Source organism: Numida meleagris, chromosome 3 (genome assembly GCF_002078875.1).
Source record: "Numida meleagris isolate 19003 breed g44 Domestic line chromosome 3, NumMel1.0, whole genome shotgun sequence".
NCBI lineage: Eukaryota > Metazoa > Chordata > Aves > Galliformes > Numididae > Numida > Numida meleagris.
This window is the reverse complement of record NC_034411.1, coordinates 9,081,125-9,108,550: the sequence shown is the minus strand read 5'-3', so window position 1 is coordinate 9,108,550 and position 27,426 is coordinate 9,081,125. Positions and strand designations below refer to the sequence as shown.

The 27,426-nt window shown below is 41.0% G+C and overlaps 1 protein-coding gene across 1 annotated transcript in view; it reads left to right on the top strand.

The window, feature by feature from the left end:
* The window catches only part of LOC110395616 (ALK tyrosine kinase receptor-like), a 159,574-nt gene that overhangs the window by 119,096 nt on the left and 13,052 nt on the right, over positions 1 to 27,426 (top strand). Inside the window, exon 5 of the mRNA XM_021390228.1 lies at positions 26,416 to 26,547. Coding sequence (XP_021245903.1) covers positions 26,416 to 26,547 — 132 coding nt within the window. The remainder of the gene's footprint in view (positions 1 to 26,415; positions 26,548 to 27,426) is intronic.

Sequence of the window (27,426 nt, the reverse complement as noted above, 5' to 3'; positions counted from 1 at the left end):
AGTCCCTCCCCAGGCCCCCTTCAGGTACTGGAAGGCTTCTATAAGGGCCTTCTCTTCTCCAGGCTGAAAAGCCTCAGCTCTCACAGCCTGCCCTTGCAGGGGAGGTGCTTCAGCCCTTTGATCATCTTTATGGCCCTGTTCTGGACCAGCTCCAACAACTCCATGTCCTTCTTGTGTTTTGGGGTCCAGAACTGGACACAGTGCTCCAAGTGGGGTCTCACAAGAGCAAAGTAGAGGGGCAGAATCACCTCCCTCAACCTGATGGTCACAATTCTCTTGGTGAAACCCAGGACACGGTTGGTCTTCTGAGCTGCAAGCGCACATTGCCGGCTCACATTGGCTCTTTCATCAATTGACAGTCCCAAATCCTTCTCCTCAGGGCTGCTCTCAATTCTCCACCCAGTCTGTGTTTGTACTTGGGATTGCCCTGACCCAGGTGCAGGATCTTGCTCTTGGCCTTGTTGAACTTCCTGAGGTTGGCACGGGACGGTATCAAATGCTTTGCATAAATCTGGGTAGATGACATCAGTTGCTCTTCCTTTATCCACTGTCGCTGTAACTCCATTGTCAGGCACAATTTGCCTATGGTGAGGCCATCTTGGTTATCACTAGTCACCTCATCTTTATTTTCCACATGTCTTCAAGAGGATATGCTCCATAATCTTGTCAGGCACAGAGATGAGACTGTCTGGCCTGTAGTTTCCTGAATCTTCTAGGAAATCTTGTGGTTTGATCAGGATGCTTGAAGATGTTTACACAACTTGATTTGTGTTAGTGAAGAATTACAGTGTTCTTTGAAAAGAGATGATCAGCAGCAGGGAGGTTTAGGAAGTCAGAACAGAAGAGAGAGATGATCAGGTAAGGAGTTGAACTGAGTGAGCAAAAGAATAAGGAAGATAGGGAGAAGTGAGGAAAGGAAAGCTGGTTATAAACCAGTAATGCTAAAAATAAATGACATGTTGTCAGGCAAGAAGAACTGGTCTAAATGGTGGAAATTATTAAAGGCTTGACCAGTTCAAAAGCGATTGGCAAAAACAATCCAGTTAATTAGTAGAGTGGTTGAATTTAATCAGATAGTCAACCAGACTGAGCTAGCTAGATGGATAATATGTTAAACAGGGAAGGAAACCAAGTGAGACTGAGAGAGATTCAGTGAACTGTGAAAATTGATTAAAAGCAAAAAAATAATCAATTAACATTTAAAATGATCAAATGCAGAGATAAATGTATAGGGTGTTCAGGTGGAAGTTAGTTTTTCCGTGGCTCACCCAAAGCTGAAAAGCATTGGTGAGCAAAATTATTTTTGGAAGGTGAAGAATGAGAATGAGAAGATGATGGGACATGAAGAAAAGACTGTGTGTGTGCTACCAGACTGTAGAAGACACGATCATGTCAGTAGCAAGAACCTTATTTTTTTAAAGGCCTGCGTGGGTATCACATGCCAGTGCTGAATTCTAAGTTACCACTGCTCTGTAGTGGTGCAGTGCATATAGGACTGAAGAACAGGATAACTCCTCCTCTTTCTGTACTACAGTGAAATATTCTTTAGATTTTGGCTCAGGGTACTTCTACACCTCAGGGCTTAACTTCTGAAGTATTTGTATTCAGCTTGTTTTCTGTGTCTACAAGGTCTCATTACTTATCTACCCCAGTCTTGTTGTGAAAAGCCTACCTGGCTCTTCTCTTTTCTTGTTCAAAACCTTCCTCTTTTTGCCTCAGGGAGTCCTGCTTGCTTTGTGCAGCTGTTCTATTTCTGCATGGGTTACTTCAGCCAGCTTTCTTAGCAAACCAATTGCCGCACAAAGCCATAGAGACATTGGTTAATAGTTTGGGGCAGTATCTAGTGTGGGAGAGATGTGACACATTGGTGTTAGCAGTGATTCATACAGCAAAGCAGGCACTCTGTGTTAGAGCAACTGAAACTAAAAAGCCCCATCCTTGTAATTCCAAATCAAATTCATACTGCGTAACTAGAAATGCTAGCTGACAAAAACAAATGCAACAGGTGATTTTTTTTTCTTGAAAATTTAACAATTTGTAATTAGAGACTGAAGTTTTCTGAAGAGGACTGTGTGCCCTTCAACAAAGGAGACAGTATTTGGAAACTCACAACCAGTAGCTGCACATCAGAATCTGGGTCAGTTCATTAAATTCATGCGTTGTGATTCTTTTGCTTTGAAGTAATGGAAAAAGTTGGGGAAAGAGAGAACTCTCAAAAGCTGCCAAGTGACTTAGGAGCACAAATTAATGGGAACTATGCTCCTTAGTCCCCCAGGAGTTTCAGAAATCCCATCATTATTGGATTGCACTGAGGCATGCCTTCCACCTGTGAGGATGAGAAAGGAAAGACTATACGCTGTGGAGGCAGTTTTAAGGAGTATCTCTGTAAATGAAGCGTACATTGCTTTTGTGAATTGAGCCTTTGAAAGCCTTGGTACTGAGGCATATTGATCCAGGGGTCACACACAGATGGCAAGATCTTAAATTACCAGTTAGGTTTTATTACATGAAAGAAATTTTACGAACACTTCCCCTCCTGCTTTAAATAAGTGCCAACTGAAGTGCAGAAGTTTTGTACCACTGGGAGGTTGCAAGCATTAAACAAGTCAGCTGGATTCTGGGTCTAATTCCAGACTGAAGTGTATTGTCTATGGGGCATGACTGATGGAGTAACAGCAAATTGGTAAGCAAAACAAGAGATTTGGAAATGTTTTCCAGATCTACAAGGAAATATAATTTAGTCAGCTCTTACAGAGAGATTTGTCATGTTGTTCCAAAAATGATATAAGCGTTGGATTTTTAATTTGATAAAAATCTGAACAGAGTGACTATTTTGATACCTTAAAACCTTGAAGGTGAGAGGCACTTGATCCATTTTTGTGAGATAAAAGATTGTGGCACACTGGGGTCTGAGCTGTTTTGGTTGATTTTTGTTAGCCACAATCTGAAGTAGATAATTTTGCATAGATCACAGCACTGAATATTCTGTGCACTTAAGCCTAAATTGTAAATGATGTACTGAATCCTTAAGATGTCATTTGGAGCTATAAGCAGCAACTGTGTAAGTTCAGCATGGTGGTATATGGTACAAAAAACAATGAATATAAAATCAAATAAATTTTAGTATTTCTGTAATATTAGCAATGTTTGTGTTAACTTACAGAATGTACTATTGACTCATTAAGCACCTCATGAAAAAGCGGTGTATTTATGAAAATATGCTAATACAAAAGAAACCAAAATGAAGAAAGAGCAATCACTCTAGGTTGAGAAACACTAAATGTAAAGTTTTGGCGATAGCATTAACTTATCAGGCATTTTTATGGTATACATCAGTAACAAAACAGAAGTGACTGGAATGTCTAAAGAAATGCTAAGAGGCTTAGACAGCTAAGTACCTGAAGTATTTGTTGCATGTGAACTATTTCATGAAGTAAAGGAAGTGAAGTGGGTAACTGAAGTGACTGGGGTAGATCTCCTGCTAGTGAAAGTTGTAAAGACGATTGCTCATTGGTCATTGTTGGGGCTTTGGTCGCATTGGTTGAAGAACTGCGCCTGTGTATTTATCATAGCTTTTGGGGGAAAAGGAGAAACCTAAGAGATCTGATGGGAACAACACTGCTTTGGATTTCAGACTTGTTGCCATTGCTTCTTTATTCACAGCCAGTGGAAGAGTTTGGTTTACATTATAGCTGTTGTGTTTTTTTATTGGTAAAGGAGGCCAGAGCTGATGCTTAGTATTTGTAGTTATACATATCCCTGTAAAGTTACATTTTTTAAAAGTTAGATTGCAAAATACATTTTGTACTAAGTGCATTTTCTAAAAATATAGACTGCAACTAATCAAGACAAATGAGAAATCCAAAATAATAGTTTCTGTGGCATATTATAAAAATGTTGTACTTCAATGCATGTTTAATCTGCTCTTCTTTGCCCAGAGCACTTTGTTGTGGTCCTCCCTGCTTACACTGTTGCCTTCAGTTTTCCTCTAATTTTATCTTAACAGCATCTCCATCTTGAGCTGCTCCCAAGTGAAATCAAGCAATTTCTCTCATTTGGGCAATCCTATTCCTTTATTTTTCCCTTCAGTCATAAAACATTCCTGCCTATCTAATCTCGTCGTGCAACCGTTAGGGCAATTATTACTCCATTATAAGTGTACATTGTAGCATGTAGTCTTCATCTTATTTGTTGATTTGTAGAATATCATCTAGTATGTGACTTCATGTAGCTCACCGTAAATTATAATAAATGTGCTTCTACTTGTTTCTACTTGCTTCTTCTGTTACTAGCAGTTACAGTCATCAGCAGTGTCTTAAGAGTAATAGCAGGTCTAGTTCATGCTGTTTTTCAGCATTTCAAGTAAATAGTGCATTCCTTTCCTGTACCATTAGGGTAATTATCATGTCGTGACCAGGCAAGATGCCACCAAATGAAAGTCAGTTTTGGAAATGTACTCTTCTTACACAGCAACCCTACAGTTCTGCCAGTACCACAGAGGAGTTTATTACTTTTCCTTTTATTCCTATTGCTATGCCTTCTCAGACCAGAACTCACAGGTGTCTCCGGTCTGTGCTTTACACTGAGATTATAAATACCTTAGTGCAAATAGAAAGGCAAGTTGCAATAAGTGAGTAAAGATGAGCAAAGCCCTTTGGCAAGGGACACAGTGAGCGAGTAGCAGATTAGTCAACACCTGGGATGGAATTAGATGGGTGGAAATGGAAGCTATTTTAAATGGCCCTTCTATCAATCTTATAAATGAGAGAGAAGTAGTGAACAGAATCAGGCCATTAGTAGCAATGGCAATAACCAACAATTTACTGGAGCATTTGTAACAAGTTTAAATAGAAGTACTTGGTTGATGAAACAGGAAACAGTAGCCTTGCTGTCAGCTTTGAGATTTTAGTTAATGCTAGGCATTGCTTAATCTGTAACTGTGTTGGTGTAATTGAGAGCTGTTGCTGGGGACTCCTCTTTAGAAAATAGCGCTCATTTTGAAAGTTACTCAGAGAAGCTGGTCGTGGCAGAGCTTCACTGTATGTCTGAGGAGTCTTGCTGTGCTTGTGTGAGCTTTATCCAGTGCTAACTGTTCATAAAGAATGCATAGGAAAAGCAATGAATTTGTCCCCCCAACCTTTCTTTTTTTTTTTTTCAGTCTAAATTTTGTTGATGTTGGCTGCTTTGAACAAAGGCCAGAAAATGTTTTCAGTGGAGACCAAAAAGTGCTCTCCTTGACTCCAGTTTACTAAGCTTATTCCCAAGCAGTTCAGTGCAATTTTCAGTCTAGACTGTAACTGTATGGTCAGGGAATAAAGTTCGTGTGATAAACCAGTCATCTAATTCACAACATCACAGGATTCAATCTCCCTATGCAAGATTTAGTTCAGACATTCAGACACTTTGTTGTATTATGTTAGACAAGTTGGTATTCATCTTTTGTGACTTCAGCTATCTGAAAGTTAGGTGTCGTGTCGAAGCTGGTCTCTCGGGTCCGTCTATAATCAACAGAGAGAAAAAGAGGCACTTCAGAGAGCAATTTATTCTACCCTTAGCATCATAGCATCATCAGTGTCAGAAAAGGTACAGTGCTTTCCTTGAAGAATTGTAGCCTGGAATTTCTAACAGAATTCCTAACAGAACACCGATTCTTCACTTTTGAGTGAATTGTGTCAGGCAATAAATCTTTAACAAATAGATTTTCCTCAAAGCTCACTGCTTAGTATGCTCGATAAATCATTTTATAGTAATTATTTTGCAACAGTTTATTCAAAGTCTCTTAGGATAAACCCTGAAAAAGCTAAATGGCTGTTGAGTGCAAGACTAACAGTGCTATCCAGGAATACTGCGTAACACTGGCATTACTAATAAAGGTATTGGCACGATGCTTGCGGTCATATCTAGACTCCTCTCTGGGCTTAAAAAGAAAATGAACAAACAAAAAATTACCAGCTGTGCTGGGAAGCCTGTATAGATTAGAAATATAAAGCCAGAAATCAAGCTTGGGCTTTTACCTGTGATACTGTCTGTAGTTATTTTATGAATGAGACTGGAAGAGCAGATATATTTCTGAAAAGAACAGCCACACAAAAGAATGTGCAGATACAGAAGCAGCTTGTCATAAGTAAATTCTTTCTTGGTAGAACCAGAGCTGCACCAAAAGACTTCTAATGGAGTCCGGTAGATCATGTTGCTTCTCTGTATCCACCTAAAATCATTGATGTAGAAGCTTTGGTTTTTGTTCATTATGCTCCTTTATGAGAGACCTCACACCAAAGGGTTTTTGAAAAATCTAACCAAATTAAGTTGCATTTGGACACTGGATTGCATGCTGCTTTCCCATAGAGTGGTAATAAAGATCCACGTTATTTTTTTCAATCACTTCTTTACCACTAGATGTAATTCCCTCTCTTGCATTATCTTCCTTGCTTTTATTACCCTTGTGATTGACTGTGTCACTTCCGTTTAAGCAGAAGTGGTAACTCAACCCCTTAATAAAGACTTAGATGTTACTTCTAAATGAGGTTAAGATCTGTATTATGTGAAGCATTTGCCTTGAACCATAATTCATCTTACTTCTTTATGAATATCTGGTTACCCTCAGGAATTAGTCATTTCAAATCCATTTGTCAACGGTTTACAGGCGTTCGGCCTGGTTCCGTGACGAAGGGGACGGGGGACCCATGGGCCCACACCCCGGGAAAAAGGGTAAGGAGATGGCCCTGAGAGCAAAGAACAGCGGCAACAATCTGAGGAGAAAGAAACTAATTTACTAAATAAAATATTGGAATGCAAAACAACACACTATAATACAATATAATTACAATTTAAGCTGATAAATCCAATACAGAGAGAGAGAATGTCCCAGAATCAAGGTAGGCCTTACTCTACTACCGACGATAAGACGGCTGGAGAGCGAGGTGCTGCCAAGACGAGAGACGCCGGAAAAGGGCCGAGGTCTCGTGATCTGCAAGTTTTTATGCTGCGAGCTTTTATCTTTTCCCTCCAGCTGGAAAATGGTAACAGAGGAGCAAAGTGCCGTGGGGAATGTAGTAGTCCTTCTCTCCTGAGAACCAGGTACATTCACTACATGATGTTATCGTGTGGAGTACCAATAACTGAAAATCATAAAACCATGACATTCCACCCCTTATTCCATATCACTACATCATGTCAATATACATATGCAAACAAACAATAATTAACATGCATTACACACACAGAAATGTATACCTATATATACATAGACTGACTGCACTCCCCCAGCATCAAATTCCCTTGTGGTACACACTGAACATCCCCATTCTTCTGCATCACCCACCAAGTGGACCCAGGTCCCTGGGCAAAAACAGTGCCACGGAGAGGTTTGCCCTTTCCAGAAGCTGGAAAGACCCAAACCACTTTTCCCAGCATGTTCTTTACATGTACTATAGGGACCTTATCTCCCTCTACATTATGTAGAAAGCTGGATTGGGCTGCACCATCACGATTGATTGATCCTCTAGTGTTGACCAACCAGGTGGCTTCTGCCAAACGCTTCTCCCAATGCTTAAATGTTCCGCCACCCATTGCTTTCAACATGGTTTTTAACAATCCATTGTATCATTCAATTTTACCAGAAGCTGGTGCATGATAGGGGATATGATAAATCCACTCAATGCCATGATCTTTGGCCCAAGTATTTACAAGAGAATTTTTGAAATGAGTCCCATTATCTGACTCAATTCTTTCAGGAGTGCCATGTTGCCACAGGACTTGTTTCTCGAGGCCTAATATGGTGTTTCAGGCGGTAGCATGGGGTACTGCATATGTTTCGAGCCACCCAGTGGTTGCCTCCACCATGGTGAGCACGTAATGCTTACCATCGCGGCTTTGTGGCAAGGTGATATAATCAACCTGCCACGCCTCCCCATATTTATACTTTTGCCATCGCCCTTCCTCCCAGAGAGGTTTCATCCTCTTGGCTTGTTTAATTGTGGCGCAAGTTTCACAGTCATGAATAACCTGTGCAATAGTGTCCATAGTTAAGTCCACCCCTCAGTCTCTAGCCCACTTGTATGTTGCATCTCTTCCTTGATGGCCCGAGGTCTCATGGGCCCAGCGAGCTAGAAATAACTCACCCTTGTGTTGCCAGTCCAAGTCCATTTGAGCCACCTTAATTTTGGAGGCTCGATCTGCCTGATGATTATTTTGTTGTTCTTCAGTAGCCAGACTCTTGGGCACATGAGCATCTACATGATGCACCTTTACAACCATATTCTTAATTCGGGCAGCAATGTCTTTTCACAGTTCAGCAGCCCAAATAGGTTTACCCCTTCGTTGCCAGTTAATCTGTTCCCACTGCTGTAGCCATCCCAATAAGGCATTTGCCACCATCCATGAGTCAGTATAGAGATAAAGCACTGGCCACCCCTCCCGTTCAGCAACATCTAAGGCCAGCTGGACAGCCTTTACCTCTGCAAATTGGCTTGATTCCCCTTTTCCTTCCGTGGCCTCTGCAACCTGTCGTGTAGCGCTCCACACCGCGGATTTCCATTTGCAGTGCTTCCCTACAATACGACAGGATCCATCTGTGAACAGGGCATATTTCTTTTCATTTTCTGGTAATTCACTGTATGGTGGGGCCTCTTTTGCACGTGATACCTCCTCTGCTGGTGATGTTCCAAACTTTTTACCTTCAGGCCAGTCCATGATCACCTCTAGGATTCCTGGACAATTGAGGTTCCCCATCCGACCTCGTTGCGTAATCAACGCAACCCACTTACTCCAAGTAGCATCAGTAGCATGATGGGTGGAGGGAACCTTTCCCTTAAACATCCAGTTGAGCACTGGCAGTCGAGGTGCTAAGAGGAGCTGCGTTTCAGTTCCGATTACTTCGGAAGCAGCTCAAACGCCCTCATACGCGGCTAAGATCTCCTTCTTAGTTGGAGTGTAGCGCTCCTCAGACCCCTTGTAGGCTCGACTCCAGAATCCCAGGGGTCGACCTCGGGTCTCTCCTGAGGCTCTTTGCCACAAACTCCAAGTGGGACCTTTCTCTCCAGCAGCAGTGTAGAGGATGTTCTTAACATCCTGTCCCGTCCGTACTGGCCCCAGGGCCACGGCACGTGCTATCTCCTGTTTAATCTGCTCAAAAGCCTGCTGCTGTTCAGGACCCCACATAAAGTGATTCTTCTTCTGCATCACCTGATAAAGAGGGCTCACAATGAGGCTATAGTTTGGAACGTGCATTCTCCAAAAGCCCACTACGCCCAGAAAAGATTGCGTCTCTTTCTTATTAGTGGGCGGAGACATGGCAGTGATTTTGTCGACCACATTCGTTGGGATGTGGCGACGTCCATCTTGCCACTTAATACCTAGGAACTGAATTTCCTGTGCAGGCTCTTTCACTTTACTTCGCTTAATAGCGAAACCAGCTCGCAGGAGGATCTGGATTATTTGCTCTCCTTTCTCGAAAACTTCCTTTGCTGTATCACCCCACACAACAATGTCATCAATGTACTGTAGGTGCTCAGGAGCACCGCCCTGTTCCAGTGCAGTTTGGATCAGCCCATGGCAAATGATTGGGCTGTGTTTCCACCCCTGGGGCAAACGGTTCCAGATATACTGAACGCCCCTCCAGGTGAAAGCAAACTGTGGTCTGCATTCTGTGGCCAACGGAATGGAAAAGAAGGCATTAGCAATGTCAGTGGTGGCATACCACTTGGCTGCTTTTGACTCCAGTTCATACTGGAGTTCTAGCATGTCTGGCACAGCAGCACTCAGTGGGGGTGTGACTTCATTCAGGCCACGGTAGTCTGCCGTCAGCCTCCATTCTCCACTGGCTTTACGCACTGGCCATATGGGGCTGTTAAAAAGTGAGTGAGTTTTGCTGATCACTCCCTGGCTCTCTAGTTGACGAATCAACTTATGAATGGGGAGCAAGGAATCCCTGTTGGTGCGTTACTGCCGTCTGTGCACTGTTTTTGTGGCAATCGGTACCTGTTGCTCTTTTACTTGTAGCAACCCCACCACCGAGGGATCTTCTGACAGGCCAGGCAAAACCGACAGCTGCTTAACATTGTCTGTGTCTACAGCAGCTATTCCAAAGGCCCATCGATAACCTTTGGGATCCTTGAAATGTCCCCTTCTGAGGTAATCAATACCGAGTATACACGAAACCCCTGGACCAGTTACAATAGGATGTTTTTGCTGGTCTTTACCAGTGAGGCTTATTTCAGCCTCCAACACAGTCAACTCTTGGGAACCCCCAGTCACCCTAGTAATGTAAACTGAGTCTGTCCCTTGGTGACTCGAGGGCATTAGAGTGCACTGTGCACCAGTGTCCACCAGTGCCTCATATTGCTGTGGTTCTGATGTGCCAGGCCATCGAATCCACACAGTCCAATAAACTCTTATTATCCCTTTCCCCTCCCTGGCTGAGGGCAGGGCCCCTTTACTTGTTACCTCCCTTGTTCTTCTGATCAGGGCCCTTACGGCTTTTGCCATGTCCCGCAGCGACACGAGCGGAGGATTTTGCCTTGGTGGTTGATTTGGCTAGCAGTTCTGTTGCCCGTGCTTGTAGTGCAGGAGTGGGTTTTTTGTGCCACTTCTTCATGTCTTCTTCATGGTCACGTAGGAAACGCCACAAGGCATTGCATGACATAGTCTTACTGTCGTCACTTGCTCGAGCAGGAGAATGTTTTCTTCTTCTAATAGCTGAGACGTTGGATGATGCAAGTTGGGAGGAAAACAAATTGCTCAGCCCCTCCTGTAGGGTGTCTCGATAATCCTGATTGTCATCAGGTTTATCGTCATGAGGCAAAGAAGTCAGTTCCTCTATTATATCATCGAGATCACTCTCAAGTCTATCCAGTCTTTGGGGTGGCTCCCCTGGACCTTCTCGCTTTGCTGTCTCCATTTCCGAAGGAAGCGATATTCGTTTCACCTTCCGTCCTTTTACAGGGGCAACTGAAATCAGTTGTGGTACCTCCTGTGGTTGATCAGGCTGGTTGTTTTCCATGCTCTGTCTCTCAAGCTCGGCTTGGACCAAGTTTTCTGTTATGGTGTGAAAGTTGGATTGGAGGGCGTGTAGTTCTGTTTGGAGACTGTTAAGCTGGGATTGTAGAGTGTCCCGCTCATTTTGGAAGGTGTCTCGCTCAGATTGGAGACAGTCGAGCTTGGATTGCAGAGTGTTCTGCTCATTTTGGAAGGTGTACCATTCTGATTGGAAGATGTTTTCCTGAGATCGGAGATTATTTCTTTCAGCTCAGAGATCTTCCTTTTCAGCTTGGAGAATTTCTTTCTCAGCTTGGAGACACTCTTCGCAGATTCTGAGATTCCTTTCTCTGGTTAGGAGATTCCCATTTTCAGCTCGGACCCGCTCCTTGAAACTCTGCATGTTGGCTTAGAGACTCTCTCACTCATCCAGTACTTTCTGACGGAAACTCTCCCTTTCCTTTTGGAAACTCACTCTCTCAGCTTGGAAACAATCTATTTTGGTTTGGAGACCCTGTATTTCGGTTTGGAGACCCTGTGTTTTGTTTTCAAACTGTCTCTCCCTCGCTGGAATAGTATTGAAGAAGGCCCGATAAGCATGAGCTAGGCCCCAAATGATTTGTGCCTCCTCAGATTCGCCAAAGCTGTTGCATCCCTGTCTCAAATATTCGCTTAGGCTCTCAGGATCTTCCAGGTGTTCAGGAGTAAAGTTCCACGACAGGAGTAAAGTTCCAGAGATGCCCATCTCTCTAAGGTCTCTCCCAAGTTTCTCCACACTCCCTGCCTCTCAGTATCCTCTGGCTTTGGAGAAGGCTTCCTCAAAATATAGATACTGAGTGAAATGACTAGAATGATGAGTAGTGCATTCAAGGAGACTAGCAACATGATCAAATGAGCATTCAAAAAATGCATCAAGGATTCAAAGGAGAGACTGGGAGATGGTTTTAAAATCACAAGTTCAGTAATATTAGCAGCTTCCTCTGGAGCTGTATGCCACATTGTATACAATGTATACAGATACGAAGGCATTTCCATCAATGTTTTCAATTGCTTACATATACAAAAAGCTCCATAGAGCAGCGTGGCAAGCTTAATAAAGGCCCAGTACGTTCTGAGCATTAAAAAAGAAATAATGATGGAATGCACTGCCTTAAAGGGCAGTTTTAAAAGAGAAATCAACATCTTTTTTTTTTTCTTCACAAAGACAGGCTAGCAGCAGCCAGAAAAAAAAGTTTACAAAAAGTGTACAAAAAGTTTACAAAATATCCCAGAGTATTGGCAGTCCGCCTGGACTTTTCAAGGTCACGTTTGCAGTTACAGCACCTCCAGTTTTGATAACAAAGCTCTCAGAAGCAGACAAAGATTCGAAAAGGGAAAAGGGAAAAAGGGTAAGGAGATGGCCCTGAGAGCAAAGAACAGCGGCAACAATCTGAGGAGAAAGAAACTAATTTACTAAATAAAATATCGGAATGCAAAACAACACACTATAATACAATATAATTACAATTTAAGCTGATAAATCCAATACAGAGAGAGAGAATGTCCCAAAATCAGGGTAGGCCTTACTCTACTACCGACGATAAGACGGCTGGAGAGCGAGGTGCTGCCAAGACGAGAGACGGTGGAAAAGGGCCGAGGTCTCGTGATCTGCAAGTTTTTATGCTGCGAACTTTTATCTTTTCCCTCCAGCTGGAATATGGTAACAGAGGAGCAAAGTACCGTGGGGAATGTAGTAGTCCTTCTCTTCTGAAAACCGGGTACATTCACTACATGATGTTATGATGTGGAGTACCAATAACCGAAAATCATAAAACCATGACACCATTTCTTTGAGATCACTGAGTTCTAGCCTAAATTTTAACTGATATCTTTGGCATAATGTACCATTAGGAGTCATGTCAGTGAATTAATATTCCATTAAATTTGTATAATCAATGTCTCTTCTTTACTAGGAAAACTTAAAAACTTTTTTCCTGGGTTATAAAATTGTAGCAAGTTCTTTTGTTTATTTGTTCATATGCTCATTATGTTTTCATAATTTTAAATACTCTCTGAAAAAGCTACTATGATTTCCTGTACACGCTTTTTTTTATCTCCATCTTTGATTTAAAGAAAGGTCCCTTTTGTGCATTTCTTGTGTAGAGAATGATTTTCCTCTGATGTGAGGATAATTGCAACTGTTTTGTGGTTTTTTTTGGTTTTTTTTTACCATTCTCCTAGTTTTAGAAACAGATCTGAGCTGAGTATCTCAAATGAAGACCAAGCTTTGCTAACAAATCTTCTCAAAGCTGTTAAGGTAGTGGCAGTTAGAAGTCTGATGTTCCTCAGTATGCCCTCTTTTAAAAATAAAGAGCAAGATAAATACTCAGTTTTTATATTTTATATTATTGTGTATTAGAACTATTTTGCATATTAGAATGACATCTTTTTAATAGTGACTAGAGCACAGCCACTGAGGTTCTCCTCTGCCTTGTTGCGGCACCGTCCTGTGGCCTTGCTCTTCTAGTCCTTAAGAAGGCAACACGAGTGTGTGAGATGTTTAAATGCTGCCCAGAGAGCTGCTGCCATGTGGAAATTGGACAGGTTAGCATAAAATCCTTGAGTTGGTCAGAGCTGTTGTTCTGAACTTCCCTGTCTGAAATAAGTCAGGGAGAACTTGCACATGCCTCTTCCCTTGGGGATCAGAAAGGGAAGCAGTCCCTAACAGATGGAGGCAATAATCTGTCCTGCCAGTGCAGCTGGAGGTGCATGCCTGTCTGCAACCAAAGGGACTTACCTGTACCGCAGCTGCAGACAACTCCATGTTCTTGTTACAGCCAAGTTTAACTCATTAGCATTGACAAAGGTGAGCTGAAGCGTTGCTAAAGCTAGAACCTTGTATTGCTTCAGATTTGTAGAGGGAGCTATCTTCACTTCGTGAATTTGTGACTGTGTCTTTGAAAGAAGTTGGAGTCTGTTGCCTGAGCATCCGTAGAATACTGAGCGGGTCTATGCCTTGCTTCCAGTAGTTGGGCCAAATGTTTGTTATGGCTTTCAGGCCCCTTCTGTGGCATTCCTTCCTGCAATTTCTTCAAGCAGCAGATCTGTATTGTACTAAGTATCAAAGCAGAGCTTGCAGACGGGAGTTTTCCTTTTTAGAGAAATATATCACATTTATAAGGCATCCCTCTGCCTTCAAATACATGTCCACTAAAAAGCTTGGATTTGGACTCGATGCTGGTAGATTTCTATTGCAATTTTCCACCATAATAAAAAGCAATTTTCACTTGAATTTTGGAAATCTGACCAGTTACATTAGTACCAGACACTCCACTGATAATCTGGAAGTCATTCTGCTCTGAAATTGAAAGTCTCTGTTCGTAATCTCATTTTAAGACTGTAATAGACACTCAGTGCTTCACCTACAGAAAACTTAATAACTTAGCATCAAAAATTGACACCATCTATATATATTGCTGAGTGAAGTTAGCGATTTACATCATTGCATGTAAGATTTGTTATTACCCAATTTACTGCGTTAATCAGTGAATGCCAAGCTAGTCTGCAGATTGCATGTAGATCACTTTAATCTGTCACCTTAATTGTCAGTGAAATTTTTAATGTTGAGTTTTGCATTAACTATTTTCCATACTGTTACTCAGAGAGAAAGCAATAGCAGCATAATATGCCCTCAGTACTCATGTGAAACGGTGTGAAACATCAACGGTTGTTTTCCACTACTGTGCAAATCTGAGGGTCCTAGTAATACCTGTATTTTTCCACTATTTGCATTTTTAATATTTGCCAGATTATGTTTTCAGTTAGGTCAGTGCTAACATGGTTTAAATAAATAAATAAATAAATAAATTGCCTCACCAGTCTGAATGATTAGATTTCAGGAGACAGGACCAAGCTCAAATGACCCAGGGCTTCCTCAGGCAGATGCTGTGATAGCGTGTGGTAATATTCCAGAGATTCTGTCATCCTCGAGACTTGTGAGTAGCATCTACTGATACGCTCAGTACAGCCTTCCACTTGAGAGCCTCCGTATGTTACAAAAAGGGGTAGGCAGCATCTCTGTTTTTATTCTAGGTTTGTTAACAGTGTAACTTAAATGAGACGAAACTGTTCAAATTTCTGGTAAAATTTTAAGTATTTTGAAAAATTAAAAATGATGGGAAAAACTATAAATTCTAATACCTTTCCCTTTAAATAAAAATTTTGAAAATGCATTAAAAGACACAGATGAAAGATTTAATATCCAAAATAAAGCAAATTTTGAGCATTTCTAAAAATGAAACTAAACAATATTTTATTTCAGGTCAAGTAAGATCTTCCGAACTAATGCTTAGCAAACATTTCCCTTTTTCAAAGGTCATTTTCATTTTAGATAAGCTCTTAAAAAGAGATATCTTTCTGCCCAAGAAAAAATACGCTATTCACATAGCTCTACTTCTAAACAATAATGAGACCACGTAATCCCAATAAGATGTTATTTCTTTCTGGCACAAGCAATGAAGCAGAAGCTTGAGGAAGTGAAGAGACCTCCCCAAGGTCATAGCCTAAGAGCCAATTTAGAAGTAACGATAGTCAGATTCTGTATTTGATAGGCAGCATTTCTGAAGGTGTCTGGCTTGCAGTTCAAGGCTCCTACACACCCGGATAGGGTGGTAGTTTGAAATACCTCAAAAAAAAAAAGTTGCTGTGTTTTGACTGATTTTGTTTCTTGGTTATTTGATTCTTTCCTTCCTTTCTTGCACACTGCAAAAAGAATGTTAGGCTTTTTATTTCTGAGGATGTGCTCCATGGATGAAGTAGTAACTCAGTCATGATCTAACTGGAAGAGGCTTAATGACTGCTGTAATACACCTTTCAACTGACAAGAGACCCACTGAGTTGACCAGAAATTTTGCCACCAGAATTGTCATTGGATTAAAGTGGAGGGAGAGGTAAAATGGAAGTAGGATGAATGAGTTCTTGCAGTATGGAGAAAATGTCAGCTGCTATTGCCAGTACTGAAGCTTCTTCACATACAGAGGGCTGTTAATCTGGATTTGGCCACCCTGTATTTGCCAACTCTTGGTTTGCTTAGTTTTCATAGTCTTCTGCTGAAACTTTTCAGAAGAGACTGTTACCCATAAAGACATGGCTGCCATGAATGCAGAGGCCTCCGACCTTTTTGACTGAGTTATTGCCTGTGGGACAGTGGATCATTGATTTTATCCATTTTAGAGGCTAGAGTAAGGCACTTTTATCATCTTTGTGATAACAGAGACAGACTTTAAAATTATATTACTCACTAAAAAGCAGTGGTAATTACATGTGGAATGGAAAGAAGGGCATTGTAGAAGTAGAGTTTGAGAGCCTGTACTGTAGTTACTACTGCATAAGAGTCCTGTTGCTGTTTACCAAGAAATCCTTGCTAAGGAGGCAGGGCATTTTTTTCCTGACTTAAGTGCAGATTCCAGAGCAGTTGATTTTGTTGGTGTTATTTCACTAAACTTTCTGAGTGTAGATTCCCTGTATGTTCAAAGTTATGTCCTAGTACTGCCGTGATGCAAATAGTTGTATGGTGACACTCATTATAACTGCCTCCGCATCCTACTAAGGGAAGGCCCCAGGAGGGCTGGAAGTCAGGTGTTTTAACTGCTCTCTTTGTAAATACACGCACACATACATATATAGATAGATAGATATCAGGTGTGTAACACCTTTGCACTCAGCATAATTTAAGACACCATGGAGAGGACTATGTGCAGCTGATGGTGAATGTTCAGAGCAAACTGTGGACCAAAGTAAAAAAAAACAAGAAGAATTTGTGTCCCCTAAGATGACCTCACAAAGGTGCTCAGAGGTAAGACTTCATGAAATGTGTATAAAAATTACTGTTAACCATTGTTGACACTTTTAAACTGATACTTCAAAACCAAATTGTGTTTTAAGTTTAGACACATATAAAATACGTTTTAGGTCTCACATAGTCCACTTAATGGCCAAAAGAAAGCTTGATGAGAAATGTAGTACAAATGGCTGTCAGTTCTCAGTAGCTGTAAAATCTTCTGAGAAGTGTTTAATTGCACAAGTCTGCTCACTGAAGGGCAAAGATCTTAAAGAAAACCTAGAATCATACAGCCAGAAGACATGTTCTATCTACTTGATCTGTCTTTTCACACAGCAATCATTTTATTAAAATTCATCTTAATGTATTTTAAAAAAAAAAGCTTTTTTTATAGTGCTTAATATTTGCCTAGCTATTTCACCATGGCTAGCAACCTCTACAGGCATCTCATCCTTAGGGCATGGTAGTTTTGAGTAATAATATTGGTCAGATCTTACCACTCTCTCTGCACCTTAGTATGTGTTTGGGAAACAACTCTTGCATGGAAGGCATTAACCAAAGTGTGTTTCAGCATGCCACAAGACAGTAGGGAAGAGTGCCTGGAAGCCAGGTGGTTGTCTTGAAATTGCAGTGTCATCTCTTCATGTGTTTTTCCACTGTCTTCAGTGTGTATTGCTTACATGGAGCCAGTCATTGCATTATTCTCTGACATCTGTGGATCGTTTTGTTCTTGTTTTTCTATAATCTTTCCCAATTTATAAGTCTTCCACATGTTTATGGGTTAGCCTCTGGCAGAGCCATGGATTCCAGAAAGAAGTTCTTCTCCAGGCTCTGTTTGATGTCCAGTGCCACTGACCTTCAACAGCTTTGCTCCTGGGCAAGGCTTGAAGCACAGCCTAGCATGCTAGAGAAAGGAACTGCTACTCCTTCATTCCTTTGGACTGGCTTCAAAGCACTGAAGTGTAGGCAGTCTTCAGTGCATTCAACTGAAAACACCAATGAGTCATAGCATCCACCAACATACTGATGTTCAAGGACATGCTGAGATAGGATAACACTGCATTGATGTCCCTTTACTTGCATAGAACTGAAAGCTAGATTGCCTCTATCCACATTAGGTCCCCCCCTTGGGAAATCTGTTATGAGTGGCCAATGTTATTGCTCTCCCTCACAGCAAGTGCTTGTGTGCAATTACATTTTGCTTATACTTTGAGTTTTTGAGCTATTGCTTCTCTGGTTTTGAACAAAGTGGAAATTATCTCCTTGACAGCAATTTGCTGCACTTGTACAACTGCAGTGTCAGAGGGGTTGGCACAGTGGAGACTGGCGTGACATAAAACTTTCTTCCCTGGCAAACTTCTGCTTCTACCTGTAGTAATTATTGATTTCCCATTGTGGAGCCTCTGCTTTGCACAGAAGAACATTTGGCTGTGATATTAGTGTGCATCACTGCACCCTGCTGAAAGGAACCACATAAGCATGTTTGTGATTGCGTAGATTTGCAATATTCCACTCATCTCCCCCAGCAACTGGTCTGCAGTAAGGCTATAAACCTTAATTTAATACTGCTGACAGCTAGAGGAGAGATGCTACTTTGAACAGTTATAGAAGCAAAATTACATTTTAGAAGTGAAAAACTTTTTTTTAAATCTAAAGTGATGTTTGAACACAGCAAATGTCATACTTCTATGTGTTTTTCGTGACAAGGAAGACGATTGTACCTGTTTACTTCTTTGGCAATGCCTTAGAGAGATTAGTGAGATGTGACGGTTGCAGAGTTCAGTTCTTGATGATCCAAGCAGTCTTCTCCACTCTCTTCTTTCTTTTGCTTTCTTTATTGCATTTGGGAAACTTCAGTGCAAAAGCTAGAGGCTGGAATGAGAATCAAAGTTAGTCTGATTTTGGCACTTCACAACCTCATTTCATTATTTGAAACTGGTTGCTGCGTGCCTTAGTTTCATCATCTTTAAAATTTTATTAATGTTTTACTCGATGTAGTGCTTTAGAAAACAAATCCATTATTGAGTTGTGCCTGGAACTGGGGAGTTTCAACAGGCAAAGATAAACCTTAATAATTCAAGTGGATTGGAACCTAGCTTTCTAAGAAGAAAAATGTGAAACATTACATACGTTTCCTACCTAATCAACTCATGGTTTAACCAAAAAGGTACGCACGATTTTTATGTCCTATCTTCAGTAGCTCATTTTATTTCAAATTGGTTCCAAGTCTGATGTTGAGAGTAGAGCAGTGTTAAATCTGCTGCTGTTGTCTACAAATAAATAGTCTACAAATAAACTGAGATCTTAACCACCTCATGATTCTGTCGGAGTCCATCACCTGTGGCAAGCAGCATTGATCTTCCACTGACCTAGCAATCAGTCCAGCCAGCGTTTCCCACAGGGAGGTTATTGTTGGCTGATGGGAGCTGGTGCCTGAGCCCATTCACATCCAGAGAGGTGTGATGGGAATGGCAGAGCTAATGGGGGAAGCTGTACTGTGTTATTTTCCCTTTCCAAGGTTTGTATTTTATAAAATTCACAGAAAATCACAGAAAATATTTTTTAATTCTTTTTTGAATTTTCTTGTTGCTTTTATTGGTGGTTTTTTGTTGTTGTTTGTTTACCACTTGCTCACTGTTAGAGTAATCGCTGCTTTTAGGAGGGGTATGAAAGCTGGGGTGTTGGCTTTTTTAAGAGAAAAGAGATAAGAGAAAAGGAAATCAAAAAGCAAATATGGTCTGATATTGAAGCACTGCCAACAACAAAAACAAAAGAAATGACATTTGGGATTTCAAAACAAATTATCCCATTACGTTGTTGGAAGTCAGAATATTGATATCAAAGGAGGAAAACTTTAAAGATCTGCTGTGAGTTATAATAATAAAAATATCCAATGACTATGTGTACACAGTGTTTCATAGATATTTGGGGACAAGTATTAATTTTCTATCCTTTTTGGCCACTTTCAACTTTGTAGGTACCCCAGAATATGTTGCATGCTGGAAGATCACACTTTATAAAATTCTGTGCTGCTGCTGTTTTCTTCCTTTTAATTTTTTGATGTGCTGTTGAAGTTGTTCGCTGGTAAGCAAATCAGAGGAAGAAATACTGTATTACTGTGAGCCCCAACAACAGCAAAAAAACAGCATTTTACATTTTGTACAAGATTAATAGGAAAAATATTATCATGTTGTTTCTTATACTCAGCAATTATTTGCTGTCTCGGGAGCAATGAAGACAAATATTAGACCCTCAGTCAACTTCCCTAATTAAAAAAATGAGGAAGTGTGAAATACAGCTAAGTTCACATTCCATATTAGTTCTAAGGAAGCTGGTTGCTGCTGTAGCCTTAGGAAGGCTACATCACATAAACATTAATGTGGGAAATTCATTCAGTTGAAAGTTAGGAAAAGTAACTTGACCTGATCAAAAGCATTTCCAAGAGAATAGAGGATCTGGCTAGTCTGAATGCTAGCTCATACTACTGAAATGCGGCCCTGAGTAGGTGCCTGCTCTTAGGGTGTGCTTTTAAGCTTTCTTTGGTGTAAGCAACATATTGACATTAGGCAAGGCTAAAGGAGCAGGTGCTTTAAGCTCTGAGTGCTAAACAGAACAATCCTACTTTGAAATAACAGCAGCAGAGAGTGTGTTAGAGCTGAGCTGGCTGAATTATTGACGTGAGTGAGTAGCTTTGTACTTAAGTTTCCTGACAAAAAGAATTGTCTTTGTCTGAATTTAAGTGTTTTCAGATTTCTTGGTTTTATGACATTTAGGTACGTATTGCAATCTCTTAAGTCTGTATTTCCAACCCAGAGTTGTTCTGAAGTTTTTGTTCCCCGAGAAAATTTGGCATTTTTATTTTAGGATAAAGTATATTTTGAAATGTTATATTTCATGTGAAATGAAAATTCTGTTTTCTGCGTGGCACCAACAGGCAAAATTTCTCACCTTAGAGCAGCTCTCACTGGGAGCGGTGCCCCTTCAGCATGCAGGACAGGTGATGCTTGCCCAGCAGGAGCTGTGCAATATTTTTTGTCCCGTCTTCATCATGGGTATGGCCCCATTCATTTTATACTGTAGATTACTCAAATTGCACCCTAAGACAGTAAATAATTTCCTTACATGCTTTCTCAAGACTGTTATCATAACATCTTAGTTCTTTGCAAGCGTTAATGAAATGAACTTCACAGAGCTCCTGTAATGAGTTTGTCCCATTTTAAAGATAGGAAGTGAAATACGAAGATGAAAGTCATTCTGTGTGACTGGAAAAATGGGCAGGCTTTCAGGCATATGAACACTGGCTGCTTTTTCTGCCTGTAAGAGGCAATGTAATAAAAAGAAATCACCTCTCCATACAAATGCAGCTTCAGTTGCATCCTTTGACAACAGCAGCAACAGTAATGATGCTGTAACAAAGATTAAAGTTAGAAATTATAAGGTGTTGACTAATTTTGGCTACTTGGCTTGAGAAATCTGGAGTCCAATCTTTTGTTGAAGCATTTTTTTAGGACATTGTATTTTCCAGCATATATCTCTCTGGTCTCATTTGAAGCTGTGACTGCTTGACTTTTCTGCAGATCTGAATACAGATGTCCTGGGATTGGGTACCTGGAAAATGGGGGCAATCTAGCTGGCTGTAGAAATTGTGATTTATATGTTTGCTCTATATCATGTTGGATTTCAAAGGCCATTTACCAAGGGTGGCTTCTGTTTCCTTAAACATGACTCCCCTTTCTCTTCTTTCTTTTCTTACCTCCTTTTTTTTTTTTTTTTTTTTTTTTACATCTACCAACTCTTTCAGTAGTGGAAGCAGGTATTATAGTCTCAGTATCAGTGGAAAATTTACGTTGTCCAGGAGTATGTCTATCCTCAGTACCAAGAGAGAATGTCTGCACTGCTATAAAGCTGATGGGTTGGAGATGAGCAATGAGAAAATGATGTGCCCATGAGGAATGGGCGAGTCATAGCAAAATCAATGATCAAAAACTCCTCTGAATTCTCACTATCCTTTTATTATAGCTAAGCAACAGTTTTTCTTTGTTCCCTGCAACCTTTAAATCCCCAAGTATTCTTTTCTCAAATATCTCTGAGTCAGGGCCTAGAACTCCAACCGAAGGAGTAGCAAATGAAATTGAGAAGTTAATGGTGAATACTTGTAACAAGAAAGCAATAACAATAATGTTCCACAATCCATGGTTTTCAGTGGCATTTCACAGCTAGAGGGAGGAGCATGAAACTGCAGCACTAGCATGTGAAACTATTTTTAAAGGGAGGTAATTGTCACAGAATCATGAAATGGTTTGTTTGGGAAGGGACCTTTAAGATCACCTAGTTCCAACCCCTGCTATAGGCAGGGTCACCTCCCTCTAGACCAGATTGCTCACAGCCCCATCCAGCCTGGCCTTGAATGCCTCCAGGGAGGGGGCATCCACAACCTTGCTGGGCAATCTGTTCCAGTGTCTCACCAGCCTCACAGTAAGGAATTTCTTCCTAATGTCTAGTCTAGATCTACCCTCTTCCAGTTTAAAGCCATTTATTTCATAGAAAAGTTCTGTTTTTTGAAGGGTAGCATGTGTGGTGAGAAAACCAGGGTAGAGTTCCACATGTGGTTAATTCTTATTACTTATGTGCAATGAAAAATTGAAATTTTCACCTTATACACATACAGGGTCTTGCCGTGGGAGCCACCAGAACCAGAGTTCAGCTGTGTCTGGCTAGGTTCCTCCCAGATAGCCAAGTGAGCCCCTTCTTGTTGATGGAAACCACACAAGGGTGCAAATTCATCCTGAATTGTTGCAAGGTCTGTTCTTCTGTTTTACTAGGCACAAGTGACAGCTGTTTCACAGCAAGCAAGGAAGTGTCCCATTAGTCTCCCAAATTTCTCTGTGCACTGAGTGGGAGTGCTTTACCTGACTGCGTTGGTCCCAGAAGCTTTCAGTACCATCGAAAATTATGGCCTGAGAGTTTCCATGTAACACTTAAAGGTCTAATTATGTTCAGCTTGATTGATCCCACATGCTAATTAGTAGAGCAGCCAGTTTGCAAGATAAGGGAGATCTTTGTGAATGCCTGTAAGAATTTCAGTCTTCTCTCCCACTTGGCTACGTGTGGTGGCAGTGAGTTGAAGGTTCCTATTTTGCAGTGATCTGTTGAGCAAACGTCACGTTTAGCCACATTCTGCGGGGACCGATTTGCCAGAACTTGCCAACACATTTTGATTTCTCTGCTGATGAAGGAGGAATGGAGGAGAGAAGAGGCAGCTCAACCCAGAGCAACATCTGCTACAGAGTAAATTACGTCCCCCCTTGGTCTCACAATCTGAACTGTTTATCCTGTGTTAGACCAAGCCGTGTCATTATTTGCCTTTCATGCTGATCATGCTGCACAGAAACTAACTCCAAAAGTAAGTCAAGAGCCCAGACTTATCATTTCTTTCCAAGGTCTGGTACTGGATTTGAACGTTTCTGGTTCTGGACTGCGGTCAGAAGCAGGGCACGTGAGGTCTCCAAGGAGTTGTTTGTTTCTCCTTTCGATTTAGAGCCTGAAATGCCATTTGTTTAATGTAGCTGTTTAAATAATGATTTGTAAGGCTCTAAGCCAGCCATGGTACAGCTTAATGACTGCTGTAATTTATGGATGCCCCTGACTACATACATAAACACTGCTGTAAATATAAAGGATGTCTCCCACAAATTTTCCTTTGATACTTGTTTGATACAATTCATTTTCCTCTCCTTGAACATCTTCTGTATATGAGTTGAGATCTCTTGATTTAGTGATGAAGGTCCTTCTGGCTCCACTGGCCGGAAATGATGAGGGCTGGGAAATGAAAAATCGGATCAAAATGTCTGTTACAAAATATTTTAATTGAAAATTAAGTTTCCTTGAACTTGGACACAGACCTCTTTATAACGTGGCCTAGTAAAAGGGTTGCTTGTATTTGGGCTTTTTTTTTTATTAGCTATTTGTCTTACAAGTTAATCTTCAGTTCATTTTGCTTTTGTGCTCATAGTAAGCAAGCAAATGGGAGACAGGAGAACATCATGCACTGTCACAGAGCCCAGCCATTCCTTCAGCTGCAGCTTTGCTATTTGTGATCTCTGAGCTATACCAGGAGCATGTATATGTGCATCTAATGCAAATTCAAGCCAATTCAAGTGCCATCACTGCAGAGATGAATAAGCATGCAAATCTGCTGTGTTGTTTTGGAGGACAAGCTTCTGGAATTGCTTAATGTCTAGTTGTAACTGATGGCTTTTAATACCACAGTCAGTTGACTTCAAGAGATTTGTGGGTTTTGGGCTACAAGGAGGACATCTGGGAAAGATAGTAGGTGCTCTTGAATGCCTTGGTTCCATTAAAATTAGTGTTAATGCACTCGTGCTTGGAAAACTGAGTGCATTTACAAAGTTGTGATGAATTGAGTAAACAGAACAACTCTGTTGCCTACAACAGCCTCCACTCTGAACATCTCCTTGTGACCTTGAAATGCAACAGTTTCTGGGCTAAAACATAGACATTGCTGAAAAGATTGCGGATAAACCAAGTGGGATATGAGAACTGGTAATAAATGTGGGAGTTTCTTCAAAACCATATGTGGGGAAATTCAAAGAGGCAAAAACACTTCTGAATTTAACTAGGACTTTAACATTTTTAAGAATATCTTGGTATTTCTAAACTAATGGAAGTACTCTGGGCCTCACTGCTTAGGTTTTTGTTTGTTGGTACTTGAAGCAACACAGTGCCCCATGAGTTTGTTCCATACCCCAAGGAGAAAGGATTGTTTACTAAGGTACCAGAGTCACTTCTTACAGCTTTGTGGGCATCTGTTTGTATGCTGAGACTGGTTTGAGGCAAGCGAAGAGCTTTGCTTCTAACGTAGGAAAGTCTCTTACCAGTGTCTCAAAGTGTCTGTCATTATTGCAAGGGCAAGGAGGGTATCTTCTCCCTGCCTTGAAGCCTTATAAAGGGGCCCACAGAAATTGTCAGCAACTAGCTGAGTTGAGTTGGTCTATTTTTTTTCTGCAAAGCTCTCCTCTATAGTCATGCCTTAACCCTGACTGAAATACGAGGGCACTGTGCTGCTTGAATGCAGCAAGCCGGAATGGCTCTAAGGCAGTCAAAAAAATTGAGCTGACGGTAACGCAGATCACCCCTTTCAGGAGCCAGGGTCCTTTATTAAAAAGGTTTGACATGTATTCCCCCCACTCCTGAATTGATTTGCACCATAAAATAAGCTTGAAGAGAAGTAGTGGTTGTTTTCCTACATGCTTCATTAATTTTAATTTTGGCAGGCAATATAAATAAAAGTATCAAGTGCACATCTAATTGAATCACCGATGATTCCCAGCTCCCTGTAGTACCAGAGAACACGATGTAGCTGCTCTGTTTAGCAAGCATGGATGAGTTAGGCAAACAATGGCTCACCCTGCCCAGAGGCTTTGGTTTAATCTTTAGTACTTACCCATTTAATATGAGACAGGGCAGGAGTTTTTGCAGTGGGGGATTCACAGCACAGACCTCTTTATCCTTGTAGACTTGTCTGTGCAGACAGTCAGGAAGCTTTCAGTGCATTGCGTCTACACCCAGATTTTTGTGGAATGGACTCTTGTACTTACCAAGCTTGGCCTCCTCCATACGTACTGACTGTAGGCTGTTTCTGAGCTAATTCCTACTTTCTGTAAGTGACTAACCTTTAAAAATAAAGTAGTCTAATCAGTCCTTGCCCCGTGTATCTTAGCCACAATAAAAGGATTCAGATTGAGAGAAGCCTTACTACGCTCATCACATTGAATGATCTCTGACTGCTCAACTGACAAGGAAATCAAGTGCCTCTAGAAAAGGGCCGTGCCAAGGGACTAACACTCAGGATCATTTCTGAATGGATGGTACTGACTTCTTATAGTAGTTTTCAGTGACTGCATGTCACAAGCGTTGGCTCCTTTCCATGTTGCTAGCTGCCTTTTGCTGCTTGACACGGGGAAAATGAATTGGTGATCTTTGTATCTTAACGGATGTAGACTGCAGCGGGACTCCCTGATTCATGGGGAGAGGAGTACAGAAGCAGAAGGGGATCTAGAAGAGAAAGAAAACTACCAAGAGAGGTCAAACTGTTTTCTTTCTTGCAGAAAGGATAGGAGGATATGATACATCCAAGTCACAGGTAATACATGTTGGCAGGAGGGTGTGATGAAAGCTTGTATTCTTTCTAGGTAATGTGGACATGTTATTCCTGAACAAGACAGAGCATGTCAGTCTTCAGGACCATCAGTCTAGCAGCAATTTGCACACAATTAAAAATCCATCACGCGTATCATGTTGTTCTTGATAAGTACCACAGAGCAGATTGTAGGATTTGAACCCTCTTTTCAAGGTTCAGAGCTGGCTTCCAAGTTAAAATGACAGACATGCCTGGGAATCTCAGTTCTCCATTAGGTGTACTATTTGGTATTTGGAAAGATCTGGCCAAACAAAATAAAATAACTACTTTATCAAGTAATTATTGGACTGAGGGATTTTTCAAAAGGTCTTTCTTCCCTTCATTGTTATCTGTGGCTGTGTTGGATGGGAGGAAGGCAACAATTTGGTAACCTGAAGTGGCTGTTATTTTCTTTTTCCTTTAGGATCTGCTTCTGTCTCAAAAATGGCTCTGGAAGGTTCCTTCAGCTGCTGGAATGGCACATCAATCAGGCTGGGCCAGGCGTGTGACTTCATCAGAGACTGCACTCAGGGAGAAGATGAGGGAGCTATATGCAGTGAGTAAATTCAAACCCCCAGGCTGCGTCGTCTTTTTCCTTCTGGGAGATGGAAGCTGAGCAGCTCCTTCTAAACGCATAAATTGTTTTAAATTTTAATGCCTGAGACTTCAGTAGTAATGAATTCAGTACTGTCAAAAGACCAGTGTCCTCCATGATAGATGCACTTTCTCTGGACATCCACCTAGAATGGACCGTTTGATATGTTTCTGTACTAGCCTCCATTAGTTCTGCAGGAGGTTTTAAAACTGTTTTCAGTGCCTCATCTAACAAAATCGTGATCAAAAATGCAAAGAAAGTATAGCTTAAGTAGCTAGATGCTTTACAGAATAATGAAATGTGTAGTTTGTTAGTGCTTTTAATCAAAACGTGGTACAGTATGTGGCAAGGCAGAAGAAGGAGAACAATTCTAAGGTATGAAAAGTGAGTAGAGCCAGGAGCTTGTCTTTGACCAACTCCTGCCCTTGTGTCTTTAATTACTCTCGTTTTCTATCCTTTCTTCAGCAGTCTTCAGTGCCTGATCTTCGTCAGTCTGTAGATCAAGAGCTAGATAGCAATTTGAGTTTTCTGGAAACTTTCTATGCCTAAATATTTCTGTAATTGTGTTACTTAAACTAGATATTTTATAGAATTCTTTAACCATCTTAATAATATGTTTTTTTAATATACCTTTGTTTTCTACCTCCATTGTGTTGCCCTTTGTCAGTCTACAGATATTGAGGAGTGGTGGTTTGTTATATTTGCCTAGAGGGCAAATATATCAAGAACAATAGATCTAGCCTATGGACTCCTGTTGACAGGGCTTTAGTATTAGTTTAGTATTCAAAATTGTGTTCCCTGGCCAAAATACCTGTACTGCCAAAAGCCTTTGGAATAGAA